A 26,688-nucleotide genomic window follows, 5' to 3' on the forward strand; every position below is an offset into this window, starting at 1 on the left:
TCTTCAGCAAATGGTGCTGGGAAAACTGGACAGCGACATGCAGAAAAATGAACCTGGACCACTTTCTTACACCATACACAAAAATAAACTCAAAAGGGATGAAAGACCTAACTGTAAGACAGGAAGCCATCAAAATCCTCGAGGAGAAAGCAGGCAAAAATCTCTTTGACCTCGGCCACAGCAACTTCTCACTCAACATGTCCCCAGAGGCAAGGGAAACAAAAGCAAAAATAAATTATTGGGACCTCATCAAAATGAAAAGGCTTCTGCACAGTGAAGGAAACAATCAGCAAAACTAAAAGGCAACCGATGGAATGGGAGAAGATATTTACCAATGACATATGAGATAAAGGATTAGTATCCAAAATCTATAAAGAACTTATAAACTCAACACCCAAAGAACAAATAATCTAGTGAAGAAATGGGCCAAAGACATGAATAGACACTTCTCCAAAGAAAACATCGAGATGGCCAACCGACACGTGAAAAAATGCTCAACATCACTCATCATCAGGGAAATACAAATCAAAACCACAAGGAGATACCACCTCACACCTGTCAGAATGGCTAACATAACAACGCAGGCAACAACAGATGTTGGTGAGGATGCGGAGGAAGAGGATCTCTTTTGCACTGCTGGTGGGAATGCAAACTGGTGCAGCCACTCTGGAAAACAGTATGCAGGTTCCTCAAAAAACGAAAACTAGAACTCCCCTACAACCCAGCAGTTGTACTACTAGGCATTTATCCAAGGGATACAGGTGTGCTGTTTCGAAGGGACACACGCACCCCAATGTTTATAGCAGTGTTATCAACAATAGCCAAAGTATGGAAAGAGCCCAAATGTCCATCGACGGATGAATGGATAAAGAAGTGGTATATATATATATACAATAGAGTATTACCTGGTAATCAGAAAGGGTGAAATCTTGCCATTTGCAACTACATGGATGGAACTGGAGGGTATTGTGCTAAGTGAAATTAGTCAGAGAAGGACAAATATATGACTTCACTCATAGGAGGACTTTAAGAGACAAAACAGATGAACATAAGGGAAGGGAAACAAAAAGAATATAAAAACAGGGAGGGGGACAAAACATAAGAGACTCAGAAATATGGAGAAAAACAGAGGGTTACTGGAGGGGTTGTAGGAGGGGGGATGGGCTAAATGGGTAAGAGGCATTAAGGAATCTACTCCTGGGATCACTGTTGTACTATATGCTAACTAACTTGGATGTAAATTTTTAAAAAAATGAATAAATGTTAAAAAAAATAAATAAATGAAATTAGTGATTATGTCAGTAAAAACATTTGAAGAACATTATAATAATTCCCAAGTACTGCATGATATTTCACAGATATTCCTAGCAGAGGCCCAGCTGAAAGACTGTAGATTTCAACATGGTCTAATCTGCTCTCTTGTTATACAAAGTCCAAAAGGAACTATTTGGAAAATATTTGCTAAGAAGCACTTGAATTGAGGTCAATGCAGCATTCAATGGTTTATTCAAAGGTCATGACCTTGAATGATATATTAAGACTCCTCATTGAGGTATGGCTAAGGACTAGAGCCTCAAAGATACCTCTTGGGGAAAGACAGTCACTGCAGAAAATCTCTCCTTGGGTCAAGTGGGCAAGGCCCAGTGTCCAATCAAGTCAGTTTCCAGGAATGGTTTAGGAAGTGGTAGGCACAGGGGTTTAAGTGTAATTGTGGGGCTATATTATCAGTGTGTGGGGTCTGGCATTTCAGAATTAGGGTATATTACACTCAGGAAAAGACAGACTCAGGAGGTCATTTGATAGGTGTGTCCACAGGGCTCCACCACTAGTAAAATCTAAGGATGAAGAAACCATATTCCAGTTTGCGTGGAAAGCACAAATGATATCTACTGTTCTGGCATAAGTATTAATTGTCCCCTGTGATACTGTGGTTTATAATAAGAAATATGTATTTGGGTTTCATCCCTGCTTCTGCCACAGAGCTCCTAAAACCCTTGGAATTTCCAAAGTGATAGGAGTGATAAAGGTGTCTTTATTCCTAACAACTCCTTTTCAACCACACCTGAGTTTCTGTCAGTAAAGTGACTTTTGGAAAGCACCTAAAGACTGGGGCTGGTTGCCAGGGGAACCAACCATGTGACTGAAAGGTTGGGATTTTCAGTACCCTCCTCCCCTTACCTCCTGGGATAGGCTCAGGGCCAGAGGTTGAATAATTGCCATTGACCAATGATTTAATCAATCATGCCTATGTAATAAAGCCTCCATAAAAACCCAATTGGACGGGCTTCAGAGAGATTGTATATTGGTAAACATGTGGAGATGCCATGAGAACGACTCTGAGAGAGCATGGAAGCTCTGTGCCCCTTCCCATGTACCTTGCCCTACACATCTTTTCCATCTCACTATTCTGGAATTATATCCTTTTATGATAAATGGTGATCTTGAAAGTAAAATGTTTCTCCAAGTTCTGTGAGCCCATGTAACATACTAATGGAACCAAGGAGGGGGGTCTTTGTAACCTCCGATTTATAATCAGTCAGTCATATGCACAGGGGGCAACCCGGCTTGTGACTGAGCCCATAACCTGTGGGATCCGATGCTATCTCTAGGTAAATAGGATCAGAATTGAGTAAAACTGTAGGATACCCAGCTGGTGTCAGAGAATTAGTGGTGTGGGGAAAAAACACCACATACTAGAACTGGGGATGCAGAATCATATCCCCTTTCATCTCCAAAGTGTTGGTGATGTACATTGGTGATATTGTAAATTATGTGTAATGTATATATTATAAGTGTTGATTATCAATTCCTGGGCTTATCTCATTGTGGACCCACCAGGAAGGGTTAAAGGGGTGGCACTACTATACAGACCACACTTTCAGTATCACAATTCTAAGCAGTCAGAATAAGATGCCTAGGAGTACATCCTTAATGCTGGTGTTCAATGAGTATTCAGGCAAATAGTGCTCAAGCATTTAGACCAGAGTCCTAGATTTAATGCCCATGTGGATGAGGGGTAGCTTCCTATTGTTCCCTAGACATAGACCATTCACCTTCAAAGTCTAACTAAGAGGATATGGACTGATGGCAAAGAGATCTCAAGAATACATGCCTCACTAAGGATGGGCCAGGGACATTCATCCCTGACCAATTCAGGAACTTCAGTTTACATTTTATATCACTTATAACAAGTACATCTTAGTTCAATTCTTTAATGTGCCTGTTTAAGTCAATGCAACAAATTTCCAAAGTGAAAAGGCTGAGTCCCAATTTAAGAAGGCATCCGGGTAGATGGCCATTAGCTTCACCCAACAACCTTAAGCGACTCAGAAAAAGATTAAGACTCATAATAACATTGCTTATCTAAGGATAACTAAACAGGAAAAAAAAAAAACCTCTGATAGGTTTATGAAAGGATTCTACCACATAAAAAAGGAAAATTCAGCACTCAAGATGTAGAAGGCTACCTTTTGAACAAGATTTACTAAAAGCAATTTCTTAAAAAAGCATCGACTTTATATTTGTAATAAAAATTCAAAAGAAGTGGACACACACAAAAAGGAGATAATAGATCAAACATACAAATGGACATGAAAAGGGGGAGCTGGGAGTCAGGTAGGTAAGAATCAAAGGAAGGCAGATAAGGTAAGGGGAACCTATAAGGAAACTAAAATGTACAATTTAAAGCTACATTAGAAGCAATAACAAGCTGAATGGTATGTTGGGCAAACTTGAGAAAGTAGAGGAAATGAACAAAGGCATGACACTGATGAGAGATGAGATCATGGACTCAAAAGGACAGAGAATGGAGATCTGACATGTACACAGTTGTTGCAAAGAAAATATGAGATTTTAGGGGCATAAACCCATAAAAGCAAGACAAAAAAGTACAGGGGACAACAGCACTAAACTTTTGAGAGAATAAAAGAGTAGCAAATATTTAGCAGACCAGAGAAGAGTACCTCCAAAGGCAGCAGTGGAGAAAGCTGACAATAAACTTTATGTATACTACCGAGTCTTCAAAAGACTCTGGAGTTGGCTGTAAAAGATACCTGTGGAAGAACTGGTTGAAAGTTTAAGAAGCAGTCTGGATCTTCCCCCTGCCTTTGAGTGGCCAGGTGACTGCCCTCTCCAGTCCTGGTAAAAGACTAACAGTTTTTCTCTGAAAAGAGTAAAACAGAGGAGCTCTCCTCTGACAAACCAAAGCACAGCACTGATGCTGAGATTAAGCAACTGTACGCTGCATTCTGGCTCCTCTCAGTCTCTCCCCTGACGGGGTTCTCTAACACAGATGACTTGGTCTTTGCCTCCAGGCAGTATATTAGAAGCATTTTTTCTGGGGATATCTGACCAGCTTAGGTCTAAAGAAATGAACTTTAGAGCTACCCTGTAGTGTTGATTACAGTCAACAAATCCTATCTAAGCACTTAGTTTCCAGTCAGCTTATCAAATCCCCAGTCTTAAATCTGAATACACAGTCAAGGTTTATCACGTTAGGCAAAATCATGATATGAAATAAAGAGACCAACTCAGCTAAATAAATAAAGGCAAGGATCTTTCTCTAAGCAACCACCTAAGGAAAAGAAAATAAACTAACAAAAATCATTAATCCTCAAGGAGATATTATATTCATGAAATAAGAACAGAATCATATAAAAAAGAAAAGAATAAGAAAGAGTTCTTAAAATTAAAAATATGATAAATATCTCAAATATTCTATGGGAGAACTGGAAGGTAAAGGTGAGAACTTATTCTACAAGTAAAATAAAACAAACAAAAATATTTTTATTTTTTAAGTTTATTTATTCTGAGAGAGAGAGTGTGTGTGTGGGAGGGGCAGAGAGAGGGAGAGAATCCCAAGCAGGATCTTCACTCTCGGTAGAGAGACTGATGTGGGGCTCGAAATCATGAACCATGAGATCATGACCTGAGCTGAAACCAAGAGTTGGACACTTAACTGACTGAACCACCCAGGTGCCCCACCAAAAAAAAATCTTTTTAAACAGAAAGATAGAAAATTGAGGAGAAAATAAAAAAAAAAAAAAAGAAAGAAGAAAGGAAAAAAGAGATGAGTAAAAATCATCAGTGAAATAATTTAAGAAAAATTTCCAAAACTGCAGGATATGTATTTCTAGAATAATACTGGGGACAAATAGAAAATCCTATAGGGAGTGAGAAAGAAAGAAAGAAAGAGAGAGAGGGAGAGAGCGGAAGATTCACATACAAAGAATCAGTTATCAGAATGGCTTTATACTGCCTAAGAACAACCCTGAAAGCTAGAAGATAACAGAGTGATGCCTTAAAAATTCTGCAAAAAATTGTTTCTGTCTGAGAATTGTATATTAACCAAATAATTAGATGTCAGAGTAGAATAAAAACATGTCAAACATAGTATTTTTCCAAAAATTTACCTTCTGTACACTATTCTAGAGAAGGTACTGGGGGTATGCTCCATCAACATGAGAGGATGAAGCAGGAAGAAGACACGGGATACAGAAAACAGAGGTTCCAGCATGGGAGGAGGGCAAAGGGAATTCCCAAGATGATGGTGAAGGAAAATCATAGGATGTCAACTGCCTATCAGGCTCAGAAGGCAAGCAGGCCAAACTAAAGCAGTCAGAAGACTCCTAGAAATATATAGAAAGATGAAATTGATAGGACACCTAAAGTGAATGATCATCTTGACAGCTGGGTAAGAGTTCGGAGTTGAATTAGTAAAAAGTATATAGAAAACTAAGAAAATGAAAAAAGAAGACAGTTATTGACTCCAGGAAAACCAAAACATTATATGATAAAAGAAAAGAAATAATCATACCCTGTGGCTCAGCTGTGAATAATGTTTACTTATTAATGATAATGTAAACACGGACTACTAATCTAACCATAATTATGATATAGCCATATTGCAAGATGGACATGGGAACAGTAATTGAATGTGGTGGATGCTGGAGAAAAAAGGAAGCAAAGTTATTTTCTACCATAGTGGGAAATTAATAGATTATGACAAAAAGTTAAAAAATCTAAATGTGGCAATAAAGGCATATTATTTAAATACAAGCACCAAAACAATCAGCCAAGAGAGGTGAGAATAATTACTTCCTGGAAGGGAGAAATAGGAGGGAAGGGAATGGGGGACTCCTGTTTTATACAACAAACCAGAGGGAACTCTTTGACTCTTTAAACTATGACAAATATAACTTTGATATAAATAAAAACTTAAAAAAATTAAAGCAAATAATCAAAGATTGTATTTTAATATATAATAGAACACAACTTCCTTAAGGAGAAAAAAACACCTGAATCTATAGGCATGGTTAATTAAAAGAAACTACTACCTAGACCTACTCCTGTAAGTTTTGAATTTTAAGGATAAAGAATCCCACAGTAAAATTTACTATAAAGGAACAAAAAAAGGGAAGGTTTTAGACTTTTCTGTAACAATAAACATTAGAGGACAATGGGGAAATTTCTAAAGATTTGAAGGAAAAAAATATGTTCAGGAATTCTATAGTTAACCAATGTATCTTCTCTCTAACTTGTAAGGGCAACAAAGACACATCCACAGGTTTCTTGTGTGTGTGTGTGTGTGTGCGCGTGTGTGTGTGTGTGTGTGTGTGTGTGTGTGTGTGTTATTTTTTAACATTTTTGTTTTTTTTAAGTAATCTCTACATCTAATGTGAGGCTCAGGCACTGTCCAGGCACCGTCAGAGTATCTAGAACTTATTTGATGAGAGACCAGTGAAAACTTCTGTGACACATGAAAGCTATATTGATTGAACGAAACTTTGAGCTTATAATGGTTTTATTTTGAAATAAGAAAAAAGGAAATAAACCAAATATCCATCTGAATAATTAGAAACATAACAAAATAAAGCTAAGTAAAGCTAAAGGAAAAAGATATATAAAAGTAGAAAATAATGAATTAGAAAATAGAAAACTCTCCACAGTTGATTTTTAAAAATCTACCAGTTTCTTTGAAAACACAGTTGGTCTGATAAATTATTAAATGAGAGAAAACATAAACATACAAAATTGGAAAGAGAAATGGATATAATAAAAAAGAGACAGAATATTTTTATACTCATGAGAATGAAAAATACAAATGAATGAAAATAAACCACTGATTCCCTAGAACTATTTTATGTGCTGAGGATAGAGTGGTTAATGAGATAAAATTTTTACCTTCAAATTTTACATTTATTTATTTGATTAACATTTATAGCCCAACCATCTTCTTGCCTACTCTATCTAAGCTAAATTGAAAATTTTATAATTTTTTAAGTATGTAAACCTCATGTCTATTTTTGCTTATCATTTTATCACTTAAAATTTTTCAGTGCCTGTTAGAGGTCCTAGGCATGGTGGAAAAAGCAGGCTGTAGTGCAGTATATTCTTTTCAAAACTATTAGCACACAAGTACATAGGTAATTTATATGCATACTGAAAATGACAGGAGGATATCCATCTGACTGTTGTAGGGTTTACTTGTGAATAATAAGATCAATTATTTTTATTTTCTTCTTTCTGCTTTTCTATATTTCCAATCATTTTACAAAATTATTATGTATTATAACTAGAAAAAGTCTTATAAAAAAAAAGCCTATGATCAAATTGGGGAAAAAGGTTTCCCATTTATGTGAAGTGGGTTTTAATTAATGTTGTTAATATATAAAAAGGGTGCCTGCGTAGCTCAGTTGGTTAAATGTCTGACTTCAGGTCAGGTCATGATCTCAAGGTTTGTGGGTTCGAGCCCTGCATCTGGCTTTATGCTGACAGCTCAGAGCCTTGAGCCTGTTTTGGATTCTGTCTCCCTCTCTCTCAGGGGAGGGATTCTGCCCCTCTCCTGCTCATGCTCTGTCTCTCTTTCTCTCAAAAATAAACAAACATTAACAAAAAAAAAATTTTTTTTAATATATAGAGTTGAACATCCAATTTGAAGTAGTCATTCAGACACTCTATCACATCACCCTAGTCTAATTATCTGTATGGCATTCAATCCTATCTAACATTTTCCTTGACTTGTTTGCTTATTGTGTTTTTCTCACCCTGACCCAATGTAAACTCTCTTACAAGAAGAAACCTTGTTTATCTTGTACCCTATCATCCTCTCTAAACCTAGAACAGTGCCTTGTACACTGGAGGAGCTCAATATTGAGTAAACTGATTGAATTGAATACATAAAGAACATTTTCAAATCAACTATTAAGAAGAAATGCTCCAATAGAAAAATGGAAAAGGATTTAATTTTAAAATGAAGAAATATACACATCCAATGAGTATTAGACTATAAACTCTGTAAGGGAAGAGATACATTTACCTTATTTATCATCATGTTTCCAACTCCTAGCATGTAACAGGTACTTAACTAAACAACTGATGAATGAATATGATGTTAAAGAAAAAACTTTCATGATGCTTGTCAAAGACAGTAAGGAAGATTTTATTCAGGAGGGACTATTGCAATAAGGGTTTTGTAGTAGGGGAGAGAGATGGAGCTCAAGTCCAAATTCAACCAGGAGAGGTACAGATTTATAGTCAAGGGTGGGGGTCAGTGGATAGAAAATTACTATGAGGAGAAACATCAAGGTTAGGGGGATTCTTGCTAGACAGACTCAATAGGATTCTTACTGAAGGCAGGCCAAGGTGATAAGATATGGAGAGTGTGGGATGAGAAATTTGATCAGATATCAAGGGTGGGGGAGTTTTTCTAAACTGACTCAGCAGGGTTCTTGCTAAATCTGGATTAAGTGGGCCAAGCATAGAGCCCAAGGTTGAGATCTAGTCAAAAAGAGGACTCAGAGGAACTTGGCTTAAGTTTGGTTAAAGAGAGAGTCCTTGGGGTGCCTGGGTGGCTCAGTCCGTTAAGTGTCCGACTTTGGCTCAGGTCATGATCTCGCGATTGGCGAGTTTGAGCCCCACATCTGGCTCTGTGCTGACAGTAGGAGCCTGGAGCCTTCTTCGGATTCTGTGTCTCCCTCTCTCTCTGCCCCTCCCCTGCTCACACCCTGTCTCTCTCCCTCAAAATAAATAAACATTAAAAAAAAAAAAAAAAAGAGAGAGAGAGAGTCCCTGTCAATGAAAAAGTGTCCAAGCTCACTAACTTAAACAATGGCAATTAAAACAATGAGCACCATCTTTACCTATCAAAATGGGATAGATTTCTCTTTTAACTGTACAAATTCAGTGTTTTGCAAGGGTATGGGAATACCTAGGATTCAATGTCTTTTCAGACCAAACGTTCCTTGAGGTCAAGGAATGAATTTTGTTCATTGCAATAAAATTTCTGGGGTATAACCCATGGTAAGTGTTTAATATATATTAACTGAATCAAAGAGTGGAGAGCAAATCAGTATAATTTTCCTGGAGGAAACATAATTAAATACATATATATAAATATATATAATATAATATGTAAATGTAATATACATATATATAATATATACATAAAACAGTAAAAATTTGAAAATAAAACAATAAAATATTCAATAGTAAAGAACTGATCATTAAGCATTCATTAAAAATAATGTTTCTGGGGAATATATAATGAAGTGAGAAACTATTAAATGAAAAAACAGAATATGTCAAATATGCAATGGGATTCAATATGGCAAAAAAACAAACAAAACCCAACTGTATTTATATACAGAAAAAAATTCTAAAAGGAAATTGATCAAAATGTCATAGCAGAAATAAATGGAAAGATATTCCATGCTCATGGATTGGAAGAATTAACATTGTTAAAATATTTATACTACTCAAAGCAATCTGCAGATTCAGGACAATCACTATCAAAATATCAATGGCATATTTCACAGAAATAGAACAAAAATCCTAAAATTTGTATGGAACCATATAGACCCCAAATAGCCAAAGCAATCTTGAGAAAGAAGAACAAAAGCATCACGCCCCCTAATTTCAAACTATGTCACAAAACTATACTAATTAAAACAGTATGGTATTGAGCTAAAACAAACATATCACTGGAACAGAACAGCGAGCCCAGAAATAAACCCATGCACATATGGCCAATTAATTTAATACAAAGAAGCCAAGAATATACAATGGGGAAAAAAACTCTCTTCAATAAATAGTGTTGGAAAAACATGCATAAGAATACAGGAATGAAACTGGAACACTATCTTACATCATACACAAAAATTACCTCAAAATGGATTAAAGACTTGAACCTGAAACCATAAAACTAGAAGAAAACAGAGGTAATAAGCTCCTTGACATAGATCTTGGAGGTGATTTTTTTAAAAATCTGACACCAAAAGTAACAAGAGCAAAAATAAACACCAAACTAAAAAGCTTCTGCACAGCAAAGGAAATCATCAACAAAATGAAAAGGCAACCTTCTGAATGGGCAAAAATATTTGCAAATCATATATCTGATACTGGGCTAATACCCACAACATAAAGAACTCATACAATTCAGTAGCAAAAAACAAACACACAAACAAAAATCAAAAAAACAACAATAACCAAAAGAAAAAAAAACCCTCAAACAATCCAATTAAAAGATGGGCAGAAGATCTGAACATTTTTCCAAAAAACCCACACCATACAGATAACCAATAGGTACATAAAAAAATGCTCTATATTATTATTATTATTTTTCCTGAGAGAGACAGAGGGAGCAAATGAGTGAGAGGGAGAGAGAGGGGGAGAGGGGAAGGAGGAAAGAGGGAGGGAGGGAGAGAGAGAGAGAGAGAGAGAGAGAGAGAGAGACCTCCAGGTGAAAGAAAGAGAGGGGAGGGAGAAAGAGAGAGCAGGGCTCACCCAAAGTGGGGCTCATGCTCACCCGATGTGGGGCTCAAGCTCATCCCATGCAGGACTCAAACTCATGAACTATGAGATCATGACCTGAGCCTCAGTTAGATGCTTAACTGACTGAGCCACCCAGATGCCCCAAGATGATCTATATTATTAATCATCTGAGAAATGCAAATTAAAACCACAATGAGGTATCACCTCACACCTGTTAGAATAATATCAAAAAGACAAGAAATAACAAATGTTGGTGAGGATGTAGAGAAAAAGGAACACTTATGCACTGCTGGTGGGAATGTAAGTTGGTGTAGACACTATGGATAATAGTGTGGAGGTTCCTCAAAAATATTAAAAATAGAAATACCACATGACCCAGCAATTTTGCCTCTGCGTATTTATCCAAAGGTAACAAAACCACTAATTCAAAAAGATCTGCACTCCCATGTTCATTATGGCATTATTTACAATAGCCAAGATAAGGAAACCTAAGTGTCCATCAGTGGAAAATGAATAAAGAAATTGTGGCATATATACAATGGAATATTATTCATCCATAGAAAAGAATGAGATCTCGCCATTTGCAACAACATGGATGGACCTCGAGGGCATTATGCTAAGTGAAATAAGTCTGACAAAACAAAATACCATATGATCTTTCTTACATGTGGAATCTAAAAAACATATATTTTAAGCTCATAGGTACAGATAACAGATTGATGGTTGCCAGAGGCAGGGGGTGACGGGTGGGAGAAATGGGTGAACTGGGTTTTTTGTCTGTTTGTTTAAATAAATTGAAATGAGTTTTTATTTATTTTTTATTTTTAAAATTATTTTTATTTTTTTTTTAAGTAGGCACCCAGCATAGATTCCTAACACGAAGCTTGAACTCACAACCCTAAGATCAACACCTGAGCTGAGATTAAGAGTTGGCCGCTTAACTGACTGAGCCATCCAGGCGCCCTTAAATAAAATGAATTCTTTAAAAAGGGACTGAGACTGCTTATTGGACGTAGTAATGAGAATTGGTAGAGATGGCAAGGATAGACAGTTGCACTGATGAACTTTGTTGGAAAGAGGTGCAGAGAAATGCAGTAGTTGCTGGAGGAGAATGAAAATTCAAGGTAAATTGATATTAAACTAATGACATCTAAATAAACTGCTGGAGAAAGTAGAAACATGAGTGACCTAGAATGTCTCAGGTGCCTTTTACGTTGTTAGGGAGGACTGAATAACCCATACATTTTCTTTATTAATCCTCTGAGATTTACTGATCTTAAACGTGGACTTTCAGGTCTAGAAAGTTTTAGAAAAAATTCTTCTAAAAGAACATTTCTGTGGTTAATTAGACTATTAGAGCTCAAATCTAATTAGGACGCTGCTAAGAAGCATTAAATACATTTCAGTATTTTGATAGATTTTTTTTCCATTGAGTTACTAATTCATTTGTTCAAAATATTTATTAAATATCTGCTACGTATGTGTGAGTCCATTGCTTAGGACAGAAAGATGAGTGTGGGGGCGCCTGGGTGGCTTAGTCGGTTAAGCTTCTGACTTTGGCTCAGGTCGTGATCTTGGGGTTCATGAGTTGCAGTCTCACATTGGGCTCTGTGCTGACAGTTCAAGCCTGGTGCCTGCTTCAGATTCTGTGTCTCCCTCTCTCTGCCCCTCCCCTGCTCTCACTCTGTCTCTCTCTCAAAAATAAATAAACATTTTTTAAAAATCTAAAAAAAAAAAAGAAAGATGAGTGTAATGTAATCCTGAAGGGATAAATAGGTTAACCAACAATGACAGTACAAACTGATTTGGGCTATAATGGAGGCACATTCAAAGTTCTGCAGTAACAGTAAGTAGCAAAACACAGCAGGAGGAATAGCTGAAAGATTTATAGGGCAACTAAAAAGAGAAAGGGGATTAAGACCTCCAATAGGCTGTTGGACTGGATATGTTGAAAAGTCCCTGAAAAATTTGAGCTTCATGAAATCAGTCAATGCAAAAAAAAAAAAAAAAGTCAATAGCAGTTATCTCTGAGTGATTTTTATTCTGAGCTGACTTACTTTCTTCAATGATTATGTAATTACTTTTCTAACCAGAAAACAAAAAACAATGAATGTCCTTTTCAAAGGAGGAAGATGGTTGTCATAATTTCCCTTCTGCTAAACAGTGGTTCTCAAACTTGAATATGAATCAGAATCACCTGGATGGCTGGTGAAAGGGGATTACTGCCCCTGTCCCTACATAAATATATTCTAGCTGTTTTTACTCTGATTGTGCCTTTCTTACCAGAGTTAGTTCCCTCTATCATTTTAATACGCTTAATTTTACAGGATATTTGAAATTCCTTGAAAGTGAGGATTATATTTTATTCACTTTTAACCCTCTGCTCTCATATTAAGCATTAAGGAATTGCTGAAAATGAATTTCTGAAAACTGTATCCCTGTGTATCATTTTTAGTGCTGGAGAAAAGACAATGATGATAAATATGTCAATTATACTTCAGTTGAACAGGACAAACATTTAAATTTTAAAAAGTTTTTAAAAATATTAAACCAAAAGTGGAGAAAAATGTATATGGTTCTTTCCCTTAAGTGATGCATTAGATTAGTTCATTATTTAATAATCAGTTAATGATCTGAGTAGGGCCTGATAATCTGCGTTTCTAATAAATTCCATTGGACTAAAAGCTGGCAATATAGAATGGCTACATGGTATAGTGAAAATTACAAAGGTTTTGAGGTGAGTCAGGTTTTGATTCTGCCTCTGCCCTTTATAGGCTCTATGTAGCAACAGTTGACATACATTAACCCCACTGAGCCTGTTTCCACATTGACAAAATAAAAGCAATGAACACCTCATAGGTGTATTATGATATGATATAATTAAATATCCAACACAGTGGGGGCCTTAGTTAAGGTAGTTAATTCATGTTGGTTCCCTTCCCTTTGATTTCCTCTAAGGATGCACCACACATTTGCCATAACTGGGTTTACTGTGACATGAGTTAGCCACATCACAGAACAAATAATTTTCTGCAAACCTCACAAACCATACACATCCCTCTGCTACTAATAAAATCTTCACCATTCATCTGTAAAACTGGGGATAATAGTATAATAGTATCTACTTTAATAATAGTAGGTAATAGTATCTACCTCACAGAGATGCATACATGAGGATTAAACAAGATAATATTTTAAGTGCTTAAGACAGTAACTAGCATATGGAAAATACATGGTAATGTCTCTTTCCCTCTTCTTTTTGATTATTTATCCATAGTATCTCCTGGACTGAGTTCAAGCTTACCTAGTTCAGACTACTTCAAATCAATTTTTTCTACCTTAATCAGATTGCTCTCTTCTATGTCATATTTCATTTGAAGTCAATTACTTGGCTTATTTAAGAACTGGTAAGGATACAAACTACTGCATTGAGTGTTCGAGGAGATAAGTGGAGATAAGTAGAAGACTGCTCTCTGACTTTTAGTACTTGAGGTGACAATATACATGAAAAAGATGAATAGGAAGGAACACAAGGAAGGGTGGGGCAAATTATACAGAAAGTAAGTGTGGGAGGAGTTTGAGATTATCGTGGTTGATCTTTGATTTTTTAAAAAATCTGATTATTCTACACTCAGGAACAAGAGAATTACTAAGAGTTGCAGGACAGCAGTGGTATTATGGCTGAGAAAATAGGTCCAGAGATATAAGTGGTCTAGGGGCACAGCTATGGAGGGCAAAGATTCCCTGTTTCCTGGTCTGTTGCTGTTTCTAAATATGTTTCTAAATATTTTAAAGTATTTTAATCAGTTTATAGTTGTTCTTTCTAAGTTGACAGTTCAGTGTAGCTAGTTAAGCACTGGGCTCTAAAGCCAAAATGTTTGGGTTTGAGCCCTGGCTTTGCCAGTCACTATCTGTGTGACTTTGGGCATGTCGTTTATCTCTATGCTTCAGTTCCCCCATCTATGAAATGAGTATAACAGGGGCGCCTGGGTGGCTCAGCCGGTTGAGTGTCCAGCTTTGGCTCAGGTCATGATCTCCCAGTTTGTGAGTTTCAGCCCTGCATCAGGCTCTGTGCTGACAGCTCAGAGCCTGGAGCCTGCTTCGAATTCTGTGTCTCCCTCTCTCTCTGCTCCTCCCCAGCTCATGCTCTGTCTCTCTCTCTCCTTCAAAAATAAATAAAAACATTAAAAAAATTTAAAAAAAATGAGTAAAACAATACTACCTTATTTCAACATTACCAACAAATAACTTGTTATATGTAAAGGATGAAAAACTGTAGTTTTATCATTGTAATTGCTATTAGTCTCTGAGAGAATGGAAAGCAAGAAATCCATTGTTCTAATGTTTTTTTCTTTCTTTTGCTTCTTTAAAAACGTCCTTAAATCGTCCAGATGGCTGCTTGTTAGCTACCTTAATCCTATCAGATAAAAACAAGTTTTTGTATCTCAGAAGTGACCGTTGGAATTTGCCTAAGTCTGGCCTAGTCTGGTAACAGGAATGTCTAGGAAGGTAAAAAGTGAGATAGAAACAGATTCTAGGACCAACAGAATTTCTTCAAAAAAGTCAGTCAAGGGGCACCTGGGTGGCTCAGTCAGTTGGGCAACTGACTCTTGATTTTGGCTCAGGTCGTGATCTCACGGTAGTGAGATAAAGCCCCACGTTGGGCTCCACACTGGGCTTGGAGCCTGCTTGGAATATTCTCTCTCTCTCTCATCTCTCTGCCCCTCCCCTGCTCCAGAGCCCTCACACTCACTCATTCTCTCAAAATAAATAAATAAACTTAAAAAGTCAGTCAAGATCAATAGATGTAGAGAAAGATGGAGGTCAATGAATCTAATTCCAAATGAGATTTCCCATCTATTTTAAGGTCTATTCCAAACTTCCTTAAGACAAAATCTAGCCTTTTAAGGCAAGTGCAGAGAAATGCTCCCTGGGCTTCCTTTCAGGGAATGTTTTAGCAGGTGCTGCATTCCACCCTGGAGGTGGCTGCATGAATTTGTGAACTGAGGTGACAACATTGACTCCCTCTGGAAGAAGAAATGCTGTCTCTACACAGGAAGCTTAACTGCAAAGGCACTACTTGAAAAGGGGAGGAGGAGGAGGAGGAAGAGGAGGAGGGGGGGAGGAGGAGGAGGAGGAGGAGAGGAAGAAGGAAAAGAGAAAGCACAGCAAGGCTGCTGCCAACCCAGTCACAGCACAGTTCAATATTCAGATTACAGAAAACAAGAACCATCCCCGCCCCGGCCTCCACTCCCCCCCACAGTACCCTTTTCTCCTCTCCTTAAATGCTTGTTGAAAAATTCTGGGACGAAGTACAAGTCAAGAACGCGATCGGAGAATTAGGGAGAGCAAGTAAGTGGAGGTGAGAAAGAACCTATATTCGGGTAGTTAGAAAAATCATGGATGGGGAGGGAGCAAGGATTTGGAACTACCTTAAGCACCGTCCATCAGGAAATCTAGGGATGTAGAAGGGTAGTAACTGGCCTTCCAAGTCTTCTGCATTTGGCAGATGAAAATCACATTGTCCGCCAAGTGGACTTTGGCACTCAGGCGGTATCAGGGTAAAAATCAGCATCAAGGAAGGAGGGAATCTTGAGTGAAAAAGAAATAACAACAGATCAGTCTTGGGTTCTTGTGTGAGGGGATATGTGAAGGTAAGGCCCACCCATAGCATCAGCAAACGTGGAAGAACTGAGGGTCACTGTCGGCAGACGAGCCAGCCCCAGTTTGGGGTCACAGCCAACGGCTTGGATCTGCTGGTACCCTAGAATCTGCCCTGAACACAACGTTTAAGTTTCTCGGTTTGAGTCCTGCCTGTAGATTCCCAGCCGGGACACCGTCTTATTAAGCGCTCTCACTGCGCCTAGCTCAGAGCTGACCGCCGAGCGGTTCTCAACAACATCTGGGAGCAAAAACGGCTTTTTGAGGTTGGCGGCGGAAGGGCACAGGTTCTACTCAGAGTTGGCGTTCGACTGTGGCCTCGGACCAATTGCCAGCAAAATTCTCCTGATTACCCCTCCTCTTCCACCTTCTGCCCAGGTGACGTCGGTAAGCCCCGCAGGACCGGCCAGAGGCTAAGCGGTTAAGCCGCGTCCTTCAGGTGTCAGCCTCTCGATCCGTTTGGAAACAACAACCCCCAGAATCCCTTGTGCAGGGAGGTCAAACCGCAAGTAAGATGGCTTCAAAAGGGTGGAACATACAGCAGTTTCCTAGTCCTTGGCGGTTTCTTTACCGGATATGTTTAAATAACCGAATCCCCACAAATGCACCACCCCACTAACCACCTTCGAGGCCAAGGAGGCCACCGCAGCCACTTTGCTCGCTCCGTCAGGGGCATCCTGGGAGTTGTAGTCCGGCCGGTGGCTTGCGCCGAACTACCTTTCCCATGGTGCACTGCGGATCGGGTGATAAAAGTTCTTTTACAAAACTCTGTACACACTGAGACACCCCCCTCCTGGGTCCCCTTCTCTCCCACGACTCCTTCTCGTCTGTCGCGACCGGGCGGCAGCAATAGGAGGGCCTCGGCCCCTCGCCGCGCCGTCCCGAGAGGCACTTCCGGCGGCGGTTCACTTCCTGGTTGGGTGGATGGAGCCGGGCGGGAGCGCGCGCGGGGGAGGGGCGGCGGGTCAGTCTCCGCTGGGCGCTCCGGGGATCAGCTGGCGGGCGGGCGGGCGCCGAACGCGGCCCCGGCTCTCGCTGCAGCGCCGCCTCCTCTCCGCGTCGCAGGCCGGCCCCGCGGCCGTGACAATGTTGCAGGGCTGGTAGCTGGGCGCCAGCCGCCGAGCCTTCTCAAGTGGGTGCCGCCGGGATGCTGCCTCGCGGGGCGGCGGGGAGACCGAGGAGGAGGGGAAGGCAGTGATCGGCTGGGTCGGCGCTGCCCGAGGCGGCCAGATCCTTCCTTTTTCCGAGCCGCGGGGACGGGGTCCGGCGCTCTGCCGGGATTTCAGCACCAGAATTTTTCTCGCTAGGAAAATGCATGAAGCGTTTCCCCGGGATGATGGCTTTTGCTCAGCGGTTGAATTCGTAAGTGCGTTACTGATTCATCCTCTCTTCTTCTGTCATCACAGGTTTAAACTTACGCGAATCGCTCTCTTGAGGAGGAGGGGACCGCGGCGCGATTGACACGCATATTCCTATTGGCATCCTCCCTCAGCCCCCACCCCCACGGCCGGATTCGGGTGGCTCCTCTCTGAGCTGAAATCCGAGAAGAAATCCTTGGATCTCTTGTTTTCTTAGGAAAAAAAAAAAAAATCCAGAAACCTTCGGTATTTTGCTTTACTGCTTCCTATTCTCAAGATGAAGAAGTTTTTCGACTCCCGGCGAGAGCAGGGCGGCTCTGGCCTGGGCTCTGGCTCCAGCGGAGGTGGGGGCAGCACCTCGGGCCTGGGCAGTGGCTACATCGGAAGGGTCTTTGGCATTGGGCGACAGCAGGTCACTGTGGACGAGGTGTTGGCGGAAGGTATGGTGGGACTCTTTCAGTGCGCCGTGAATTAAAATCTTGTGCTGATGCAGCAAGACTGGTTTCTAGTTGTTCAGTGTATGAATGGGTTTTGACCAGTTGACCCTCCCTTCCCCCTTCCCCCTTCCCTTGCTCAGTGAATCATTGTCCTTGAAAATTTTAAAACTGAGGTTTGGAAGTGACAGGGCTTATGGGGTGGAAGGACGTTGCTGGAAATTGTTTACCTCAGTGACCTTTTATTATTTTTTAAAAATTGACAAGCCAATTCTTGTCTGCCTCACTGAATTACAAGGATCAGAGGGAAAACGTATGTGTGAAAGTGTAAAGCTTCACATCAAATGTAGGGTGCTGGGCTTGTCATCCTCCTTAAACTTGAAATATTGATGTGAGGGCTGAAGGGTGGAGATGGAGTACCTTTAAGAAGGGAGAGGGGTTTCTCCTTCTACCCAACTTTCCCAGTCTCATGAGCACGCACTGGAGGAAGAGAGGATTTTCAAAGAATGGGAATATGTTTTTCTAATAGCCAAGGCTCTTGGTGAATTTGACTAGTTTTGTTTCCTGACCCAACTGTAATCAGGTCCCCAGGATGTAGCTAAGATAACAGAAATTACACGAGATGAATGTGGTTATTTTGAAACCAGTCCACTAGGCCCCTCTTCCTCCTGTTTTAGTTTTTATTTTTTAGCCAAAAGAATTACTTGAGAGTGACATCTGATTTTTATTTTTCTTCTGTTGGAGAAGATGTTATTTAGATCTGCTGTGTAAATTCCCTACATGTGTGTTCATCTGTGTATCTATAGATATGTAAATATATGTTTTTTATCCTCCAGGCTTTCTGGAAATCTTTGCATGTCTCTTTTGGTAACCTTAACCTCGACCTTCATAATTACACCAGACTCATACTTTTCACAGCCCATTGCCTGCCTTGTGTGCTTTTATTTTTAATAAAAGCAGCGATTTCCTTGGCATGAAGCTATTCAAGCTAATTGAATGGGGCCAACCTGCTGTAGGTTGTGTTATCGGTTGAGAGGGGATTGGGGAAGGGGGATGCCACTGTTACTGCAACATGGTGGTTGTGGGGGGACAGTTTATTAGCTGGAGTGGAGCCTTTTTTGCAAGCTAAGGTTGAAGCAAGGGTCCTAATCTGGGCCTGGGAGATCCCTGTCATGGTGAGTGTTGTGGGAGGGTGGGTTAGGAGGAGGAAAAAGCTGTGTTTGACTCTCAGCTTGTGCAAGTACTGGGTTCAACCAGGCCCAGTTTTCTGGGGTTAGGGTGGAAGCCTTTACTTTAAAAGCACTTTAGAAAAAAAAAGATCTGACAATTAATGTCCTTGTGAAATTGTTGCTCTTTTCCATTCTCAGCACTGCTCTAGCTGGACTTAATCCGGGGCCTGAGTCACTGTCCCTCTGGATCTTTCCTTGTGGGCTTTGGTGCAGGATGGGAGATGCTTCTGTGCCCGCTGCCAGATCCGCACCCTTGAGTCTGATCTGTCTCTTTTGTTCCCGTGCCAAAGCCCTTGACTGCAGTGGGATGGAGAAATAGAGAAGGAGTGTGTGAGAGAGAAATCAGGAGGAATGAGGGGCACAGAGCTCTTTCCTTCTCTTTGAATGGCCTCTGCTGACTTTATAGCCCGGGAGCATCTGGTTCAGCTAGGATATTGTCTCCTTGTACGTGGGGCTACCCTAAGCATTACCTGTTCTCAGAATCTGAATGATGGGGAAGATAAAAGGAAAATTGGTCTTTGTCATCTAGGCTGTCCTCCTCTTCCCTGGAATTCATCCCTGAGAATTGCACATCACGCATTATGATATTTTTAAGTGGAACTTAGGGCTTGCAGCTCTGCATTCATTTATTTGTTCATTCAACAAGCAGTTATGGAGTGTCTATGATGTACCAGGCACTGTGCTAGACCCTGGAGGTATGACATAAAACTAGATGCTAGAGTTTACAAACTACTTTGAGAGATGGAAAACAGCCAGTTAGAATAGAGTGATATGTGCTATGGAGATGAGCTTAGGGTGCAGCGGCCCTCAGTTTTAGAGAGCCAAGGATTGCTTTCTGCAGGAAGTGACTGACCAAATGAGTAGGAGTTATCCAAGTGTGGAGACAGCATGGACAAAGACTCAGAGCAGCAGGAGAGAGTCTCACGTAAAACTGGGTCTGGTGATATTGTTCTTTTTATGTTCTTTAACTGAGACTTTGCATTTGTGGCTCTTAGAAGTATATAGCTATGTAGGAGTCAGTATACAAAGTATTTATGTAGGGTCCACTAAGTAAAAAGGCACTGCTAGGTTCTGAGAGGGATATGGGGAGTTCTAAAGGGTGATGTCTGCTTTTAAGGAGCTGTCACAATTTGGGAAGACAAGGCAGATACTCACACATACAGTACAGCACGGTTACCAGCAGTGTCTGGGTAGTCAGGCAGATCTAGGTTCGAATTCTGCATCTGTTCTTTACTAGCTGTGAAACCTTGGATAAGACTTTTCAAGCCTCTCTCAAATCTGTTTCCCTATGACAGTGGTTCTCAAAGTGTAGAGCCTGGATCAGGAGCATCAGCATCATCTGGAAGCTTATTAGAAATGCGAATTAGGCCTCACCCCATAAACCAAGAGTGTGGTGGGGCTTTAACAGATTTCTGGAGAGAGATCAAGAACCCTTGTCCTATGGAGTGGTTGTGAAGATTAAATGAAGCAATGTATATGAATTATTTAACATTTTTCAGGGGTTCAACGAGCGGCAGCCATTATTTGCCAGCAACATTACATCCTATATATAGTTCAGGGGAAGTGAAGGGGCATTGTGAAGGCTAGTTTGGCTACAGCGATCTGCAGCTATCCCATTCCCTATTGTGGGTGGACAGAGTCAGATATTTTTCTGCAGAAGCCTCACTAGCTCCGTCAAGGGTCAATAGATATTTTGGGTAGCCATGTTCCTTCCTGTACCCTTTCCTTTTTGAGTGTCCCTAACCACCAGTCCCAGCCAGAGTTGTCCAAGGACAACTGTGCGAGTGCCCAGGACAGTGGCCAGGCAGTATGGGGAGGGTGGGCTTTAAACATAGACTCTTTTCCCACCACATCCCACCTATCACCCCTGTTTCTCTGATGTGGGTGTTGGTCTCTGCTTTATAGTGAGGAGTGCAGGAACACCGAGGAGGAGCTGCTGTAGTAATAAAGGAGAACGTCTGGGCTGCCATCTCCATCAGCAGCATCAGCACTGTTCATCTGCTTTCACTAACTAGTCACTGAGGGCTTGTTTGGGAGAAGTGAAGCCTCAACACCATGAATTCAGAAGGATATATAGGCTGGGTGTAGAGGGAGATATTTTCTCTTAAGCTTCCTTAGTAAAGATGCCATGATGACTTCCTAATCATGTCTAAGGTAATGGGCATGTGATGTCAAGGAAAGACTTGGTTTAAGCTTCCAGAATAAGCTCCATGGGAAAATAGGAGCAGTGCTCAGAGAAGGACTGAAGAGTAGTGCCTTTGTCATACATCCTTAGCTATGTGAGGCCTTACGTTCTAAGCTTTAAATAGTACATGTTTGTCGAATACCTACTGTGTCCAAGACCACATTCCAGAACTGCATCAGTTCTGTATAAGGTGGGTCACGTGCCCCTGCAGAGCAGTTTCCTTACTTATACTAAAGGAATCCAGGTCTAGAGTTAACAAGAACTACTAAGTGAGTTTCCATACCAGTAAGCTGACGATTTCTCCTCCCAACATCACAAGGTAGTGAGGCTTAAAGGTGTGTGTGAAACGACCTAAAACAAACATATGTATACGTGTATGTATGTATGTGTATACACATGCATATGCAGCATAATTCTAGTGTGTTGGTATTGATGTGATACATACATGTACTCATTTAGTGAATTTTCGTTAGGCCTTTGTGGTAGGCACTGCATTAGGTTCCAGAGCTACTGAGAAGAACAGGATGTGGGCCTGGGTCTTCAGGTGCTCACAGACCAACAAATAACCCCAAGATCAGTGGCCAGCACTTAGCATGGCTCTTGGTACATACTAGATGGTAAAAAGATGTTATGCGGTGATAAAGAGAGGGCCTGAGGGTGAGGGTTTATAGATGATGTCTAGTTTGAACAGGAATGGAAATTGCCCAGCAGATGGTCCAGATGAGGGTTGCCCAATGCCTTCCCCGCAGAAAGAGGAGCATATGCAAGTGTGGAGTGGTGAAACAGTATGATGAGTTCAGGAATACTGACGAGTCCAGTGTTATCATTTGGGTTAGCACAAGTTCCCCTTCCAGAATCAAGGAAAGAAGGGCATAGAATGGTAGAAGGAAATTCTGCATTTGTTCCCTGGCTATTCCCTTGCTGTTCACTTTCTTCACTTGCTGGGTTTTTTGAGTAACCATTGAGTAGCTCTCCATTATGCACTGCTACCCTGTGTGCCTCAACCCTGTGCTCTTTGTGGGGCAAGGGAGGGGATAGTGTCTGGGAGAAGGATGGTCCTGAAGGTTCCGTGAGAGGCAGGCAGCTTGAAGGAGAAGTAGGTGGGGGAGAGGGATGACCAGTGTTACAGAAGAGAGTGGACGGGGGAAATAATGACGATGATTGACCAGAGCAGAAGGTAGGTTGGAGAGAAAAGAGGAAATAAGGTTATGGAGAGCGTTAGTGCCAGGCAGAGAGTTAGTTACAAGCACCTGAGGTCTTCTCTGACGCAGACACCAGTTTGATCCCTCCCACTTCAGATGTCTTTGCCTGCTGGGAAGTCTGGTTTTTTAGTGGCAACTGCAGATTTTCAGGGGGTGGTTTGTGAATGGTGTCTTCTTCCTGGCTTCAGGCATGATGACGGTTATAGCTTTGCTAAATATAGCCAAATCTAGAATTCAGAAATGAAATCCAGAATAAGCAGTTAGTTGCATGGTCAAAGCCTTTCTTTTGGTCTAGCAAAGTCACACTCATTTAATGAGAGATGATGAAGAGAAACAGTTTCACGTGGGTTTTGAGTGGGAGATGATGAGGGGAGACATATACTTGTACCTCAGTAGCTAAAACCGCATGTAGAGTACATGGGGACAGCTCGATAAACATTCATAAAGTACATACGAAACATTACGGCATCAGAGCAGTCGTTGCAGTGTTTGAAAGTTGACATCTCAGAAAGGGGACTAACACCACCATGTACCTTCATCTTGTACTCTTGCAAGGATAAATGCTTTCTAAGCCTGCTGAAGAAATAACTGTGACATCTGCATCTGAAAGAGCCAAACAGTGATAATAATAGAAATGGTATTGTCTATTGAAGTAGCATCTGGCACTGTGAAGTAGCAAAGAGTGGCCTTCAGTCTGCTTTTCTGGAGCCATTTTTTGGTGTGGTGGAAGGGGCACTGTAGTATAAGCGGGGAGGTCAAGGTTTGGTGGTTTGTTCATTGCCATATCCAGTAACTGTTCCTGAGCCCTCACTATGTGCTGGGCATCAGCCAGTGAGAAATAAGACTGCCTTGAGGAATTCACAGTGATAGCACTTGAGGTACGTGAGCCAATACCTCCAAGTGCAATAATGGAAGGATGTAAAAAGGGGGGGGAACAGATAAGAGGCAGCCATGAATTTTGTGGGGTCAGGAATAGTCAGGAAAAGCTGAAAAAAGGGGATATTTGAGGTATGTCTTCAAAAACAAGAACTTATTACTAGATGGAAAAGATTGAGAGAATTTTCTAGGCAGAATAACATGGCCCAAGACAAAAGTTAGGGAAGTGCACTGCTTGCTGGGAGCTTTATGTGTTGAGATAGCATAATCTATTAGTGGTCCAGGGCTACATTGTCCAATAAAGTAGCCAGAGCCACATATGGCTGTTTAAATTTAAATTATCTAAATTAAAATATAACTTTAATTCTTCAGGCACACTAGCCACTTTTCAGTTGCTTAATAGCCACATGTGGCTAGTGCCTATGATTTTGGACAGCACAGATAGAAGATATTTCATCATCACAGAAAGTTCTATTAGTGTTGGTTTAGAGCAATAGTCTCTAAACTCTTTGGATAGAATGGCACTATCAGTTAAACATTTAATTCCTTCATTATATACATGCTTATTTATTTATGTCCTGCTATCATTAACTAATATCTGAAGGCACAGTATATACTTAAAATGAAATTCATCATTTTTGATCATAGATGCAAATCTGTCTTTTAAGTCCTCTAGATAGGTTTTGGTAAACTTCTTGTCATATTAGATTGTGACCGTTTGTACATCGTAATGTGACTGATGGAGAGTTAAGTATACCACAAATAGAATTGAGGCTCTACCATTCTCTTGTTGTTCATGTATGCTTCTGTTATCTTTTTTTTTTTTTTAACGTTTATTTATTTTTGAGACAGAGAGAGACAGAGCATGAACAGGGAAGGGGCAGAGAGAGAGGGAGACACAGAATCTGAAACGGGCTCCAGGCTCTGAGCTGTCAGCACAGAGCCCGACACGGGGCTCGAACTCACAGACCATGAGATCATGACCTGAGCCGAAGTTGGACGCTTAACCGACTGAGCCACCCAGGCGCCCCTATTATCTTTAATCCAATATATCTTTGCAGGAATCTTTGCCCCTTGTTTGCTTTATGAAGATTAATTCACTTAAAACAGACGTAATCAGTAAATCCACTTAACCAAGCACATGAACTGTGCAGCCCGTGCTTTGGAGCTTCCACTCTTTCCTCATTATTCCATCAGATTCATATGAGACATGTGACTGATATAGAGACTGGATGGCAGCACTAGTGTTGGGCCATCTAGTAAATAAAGATAAAATCTTATTTTCTAAGATGGAAATTAATATAAGTAGAGAGTCTCATATATATTTTTTTCTTCCCCAGTGGATTGTTTTGTGGCCCTCTGTTTGGAGACCACTGGTCTTGAGCAGTGGTTCTCACCCAACAGCGATTATCCCGGGTGACATTTAATAATGTCTGGAGACATTTTTGATTGTTACAGGTGGGAGGTAATACTGGCATCTAGTGGGTATAGGCTAAGGATATTGCTGAATATCCTACAGCATACCCAACAGCTCTCCCTCCCTACCACAACAAATAATTATCTAGTCCAAAATGTCAGTTGTGCCAAGGTGGGACAACGTGATGTGTTGACCAATGTGGGGAAAGAGAGAGGAGTCGGAGATGGCTCGGAAGGGTCTAATCTGACTTTAAGCAAATCCTTTAATTTTTAAATTCATTTCTTAGGATCAGTGAGGCAGTAATCTTTCTTAACCTAATATGGTTAAAAATCTTTATGTCATTTTCTGTGTAAAATAGCTACTTCCAGAAATAAACCAGTAAACTAAAGGAGGTAGAACAGCAAGGGTTTGTAGGCTCTACCACTGACTGAATATGGATTATGAGTTTTAGAAAATTCTCCCAATGTTCTCGTTGCTCATATCTGAGCAAGCCCAAAATATTGTGGAAGCATTTTCTGACTTGAATTGCTCACAGGGAGGTTCAGTTGGGAAGGGTCATTAAAAATCAGAATGTTGTGAGAGAAGATGTAGATAATCCTTTGTACAAGGAAGAATTTTCAGGAAGAGTCTAGCACTTGAAATTAGGGATAGTGGGTTCAAGTTGTTTGACTTCTGTTTGCCAGTATGGCTTTGGGTAAGTAATTTAACCAATAGGAGCCACTGGTTCCTCATTTATAATAAACATCCTCTTCCTCTGAGAGGATGTAGGTATAATGTAGAGTGCATGAGACAGCTTGCCCTGCCAGCCAGGAGTAGCAAGGTTTATTGAGCATCTATGGTATTTTCAGCTCTAAGATGCTGTGACATATAGAAAAATAATGGAAGATTTGGCTCCTGCCCTCTTGTGACCAACACACAAGAAACAAAAACGCCCTATAAGACAATAGGGTGGGTGGCGTAGTCTCTAAATTCTGGAGGTGTTGAGGGGAAAGAGATCAGTGAGGACTGAATTGGTTAGGAAGATTTTGTGAAGCTGGATTGTTCGTAACTGTGAGTCTTCTCTGGAACCCCTTCTTCGAGTAACCTTGTTTTATTTAGGGAACACATCTAGTTCTGCACGTTTGCATATGTTATATTCTTAGTAAAGTTGAAGTAAGTATTGCAACATTTTTGGTTTCTTTTGAGGAACAAAATTGCCTACATAAATAAATCATATGTTCTGTGCTTATAACCAAAGCAAAAAAGCCTTTTTATTCCATGTGATTTTGAATCACTCAGCAATACTGGCTGCAGTATTTTGTGCCTCCTTCCCCCCTCCGGTATCTTTATTATTACCAGTTTGCTATCTTTATTTTTAGTGTATTATATATACTTCAAACAATCTCAGTTCTTCTTTTGAGTTATGAACAATTGTTAGGAAAGAGGAGTCCTTCTTATGAACGAGACTTCCACCCTGGCAGAGGGCAAGTTCTTCAAGTTGGAACAAAGTTGAAAGAGTGCAAATCTGGAGCTTCATTCGAGGGCTGCTGTGAGTGAATCAGCTTGAACACCGTGGT

At 40.5% G+C, this 26,688-nt stretch overlaps 1 protein-coding gene and 1 long non-coding RNA gene across 14 annotated transcripts in view; one reads left to right on the top strand and one right to left on the bottom strand.

The window, feature by feature from the left end:
- Positions 1-17,394, bottom strand: part of LOC121019303 (uncharacterized) — a 57,427-nt gene extending 40,033 nt beyond the window's left edge. Inside the window, exon 1 of the long non-coding RNA XR_005785525.1 lies at positions 16,203-17,394. This is a non-coding gene — a long non-coding RNA (uncharacterized LOC121019303). The remainder of the gene's footprint in view (positions 1-16,202) is intronic.
- A 38-nt stretch (positions 17,395-17,432) lies between these two features.
- The window catches only part of AAK1 (AP2 associated kinase 1), a 164,891-nt gene continuing 155,635 nt past the window's right edge, over positions 17,433-26,688 (top strand). For 6 of the 13 annotated variants that reach the window (XM_040458639.1, XM_040458644.1, XM_040458645.1 and 3 more), the window contains exons 1-2: positions 17,433-17,563; positions 17,838-18,229. In XM_040458639.1, coding sequence (XP_040314573.1) covers positions 18,067-18,229 — 163 coding nt within the window. In that variant the 5' untranslated portion in view covers positions 17,433-17,563; positions 17,838-18,066. The remainder of the gene's footprint in view (positions 17,564-17,837; positions 18,230-26,688) is intronic. The other 7 variants (XM_040458641.1, XM_040458640.1, XM_040458642.1 and 4 more) reach the window with 2 other exon arrangements.

The sequence above is a fragment of the Herpailurus yagouaroundi genome, unplaced genomic scaffold, assembly GCF_014898765.1.
Source record: "Herpailurus yagouaroundi ecotype Mexico unplaced genomic scaffold, PumYag 221, whole genome shotgun sequence".
NCBI classification, from domain to species: Eukaryota; Metazoa; Chordata; class Mammalia; order Carnivora; family Felidae; genus Herpailurus; species Herpailurus yagouaroundi.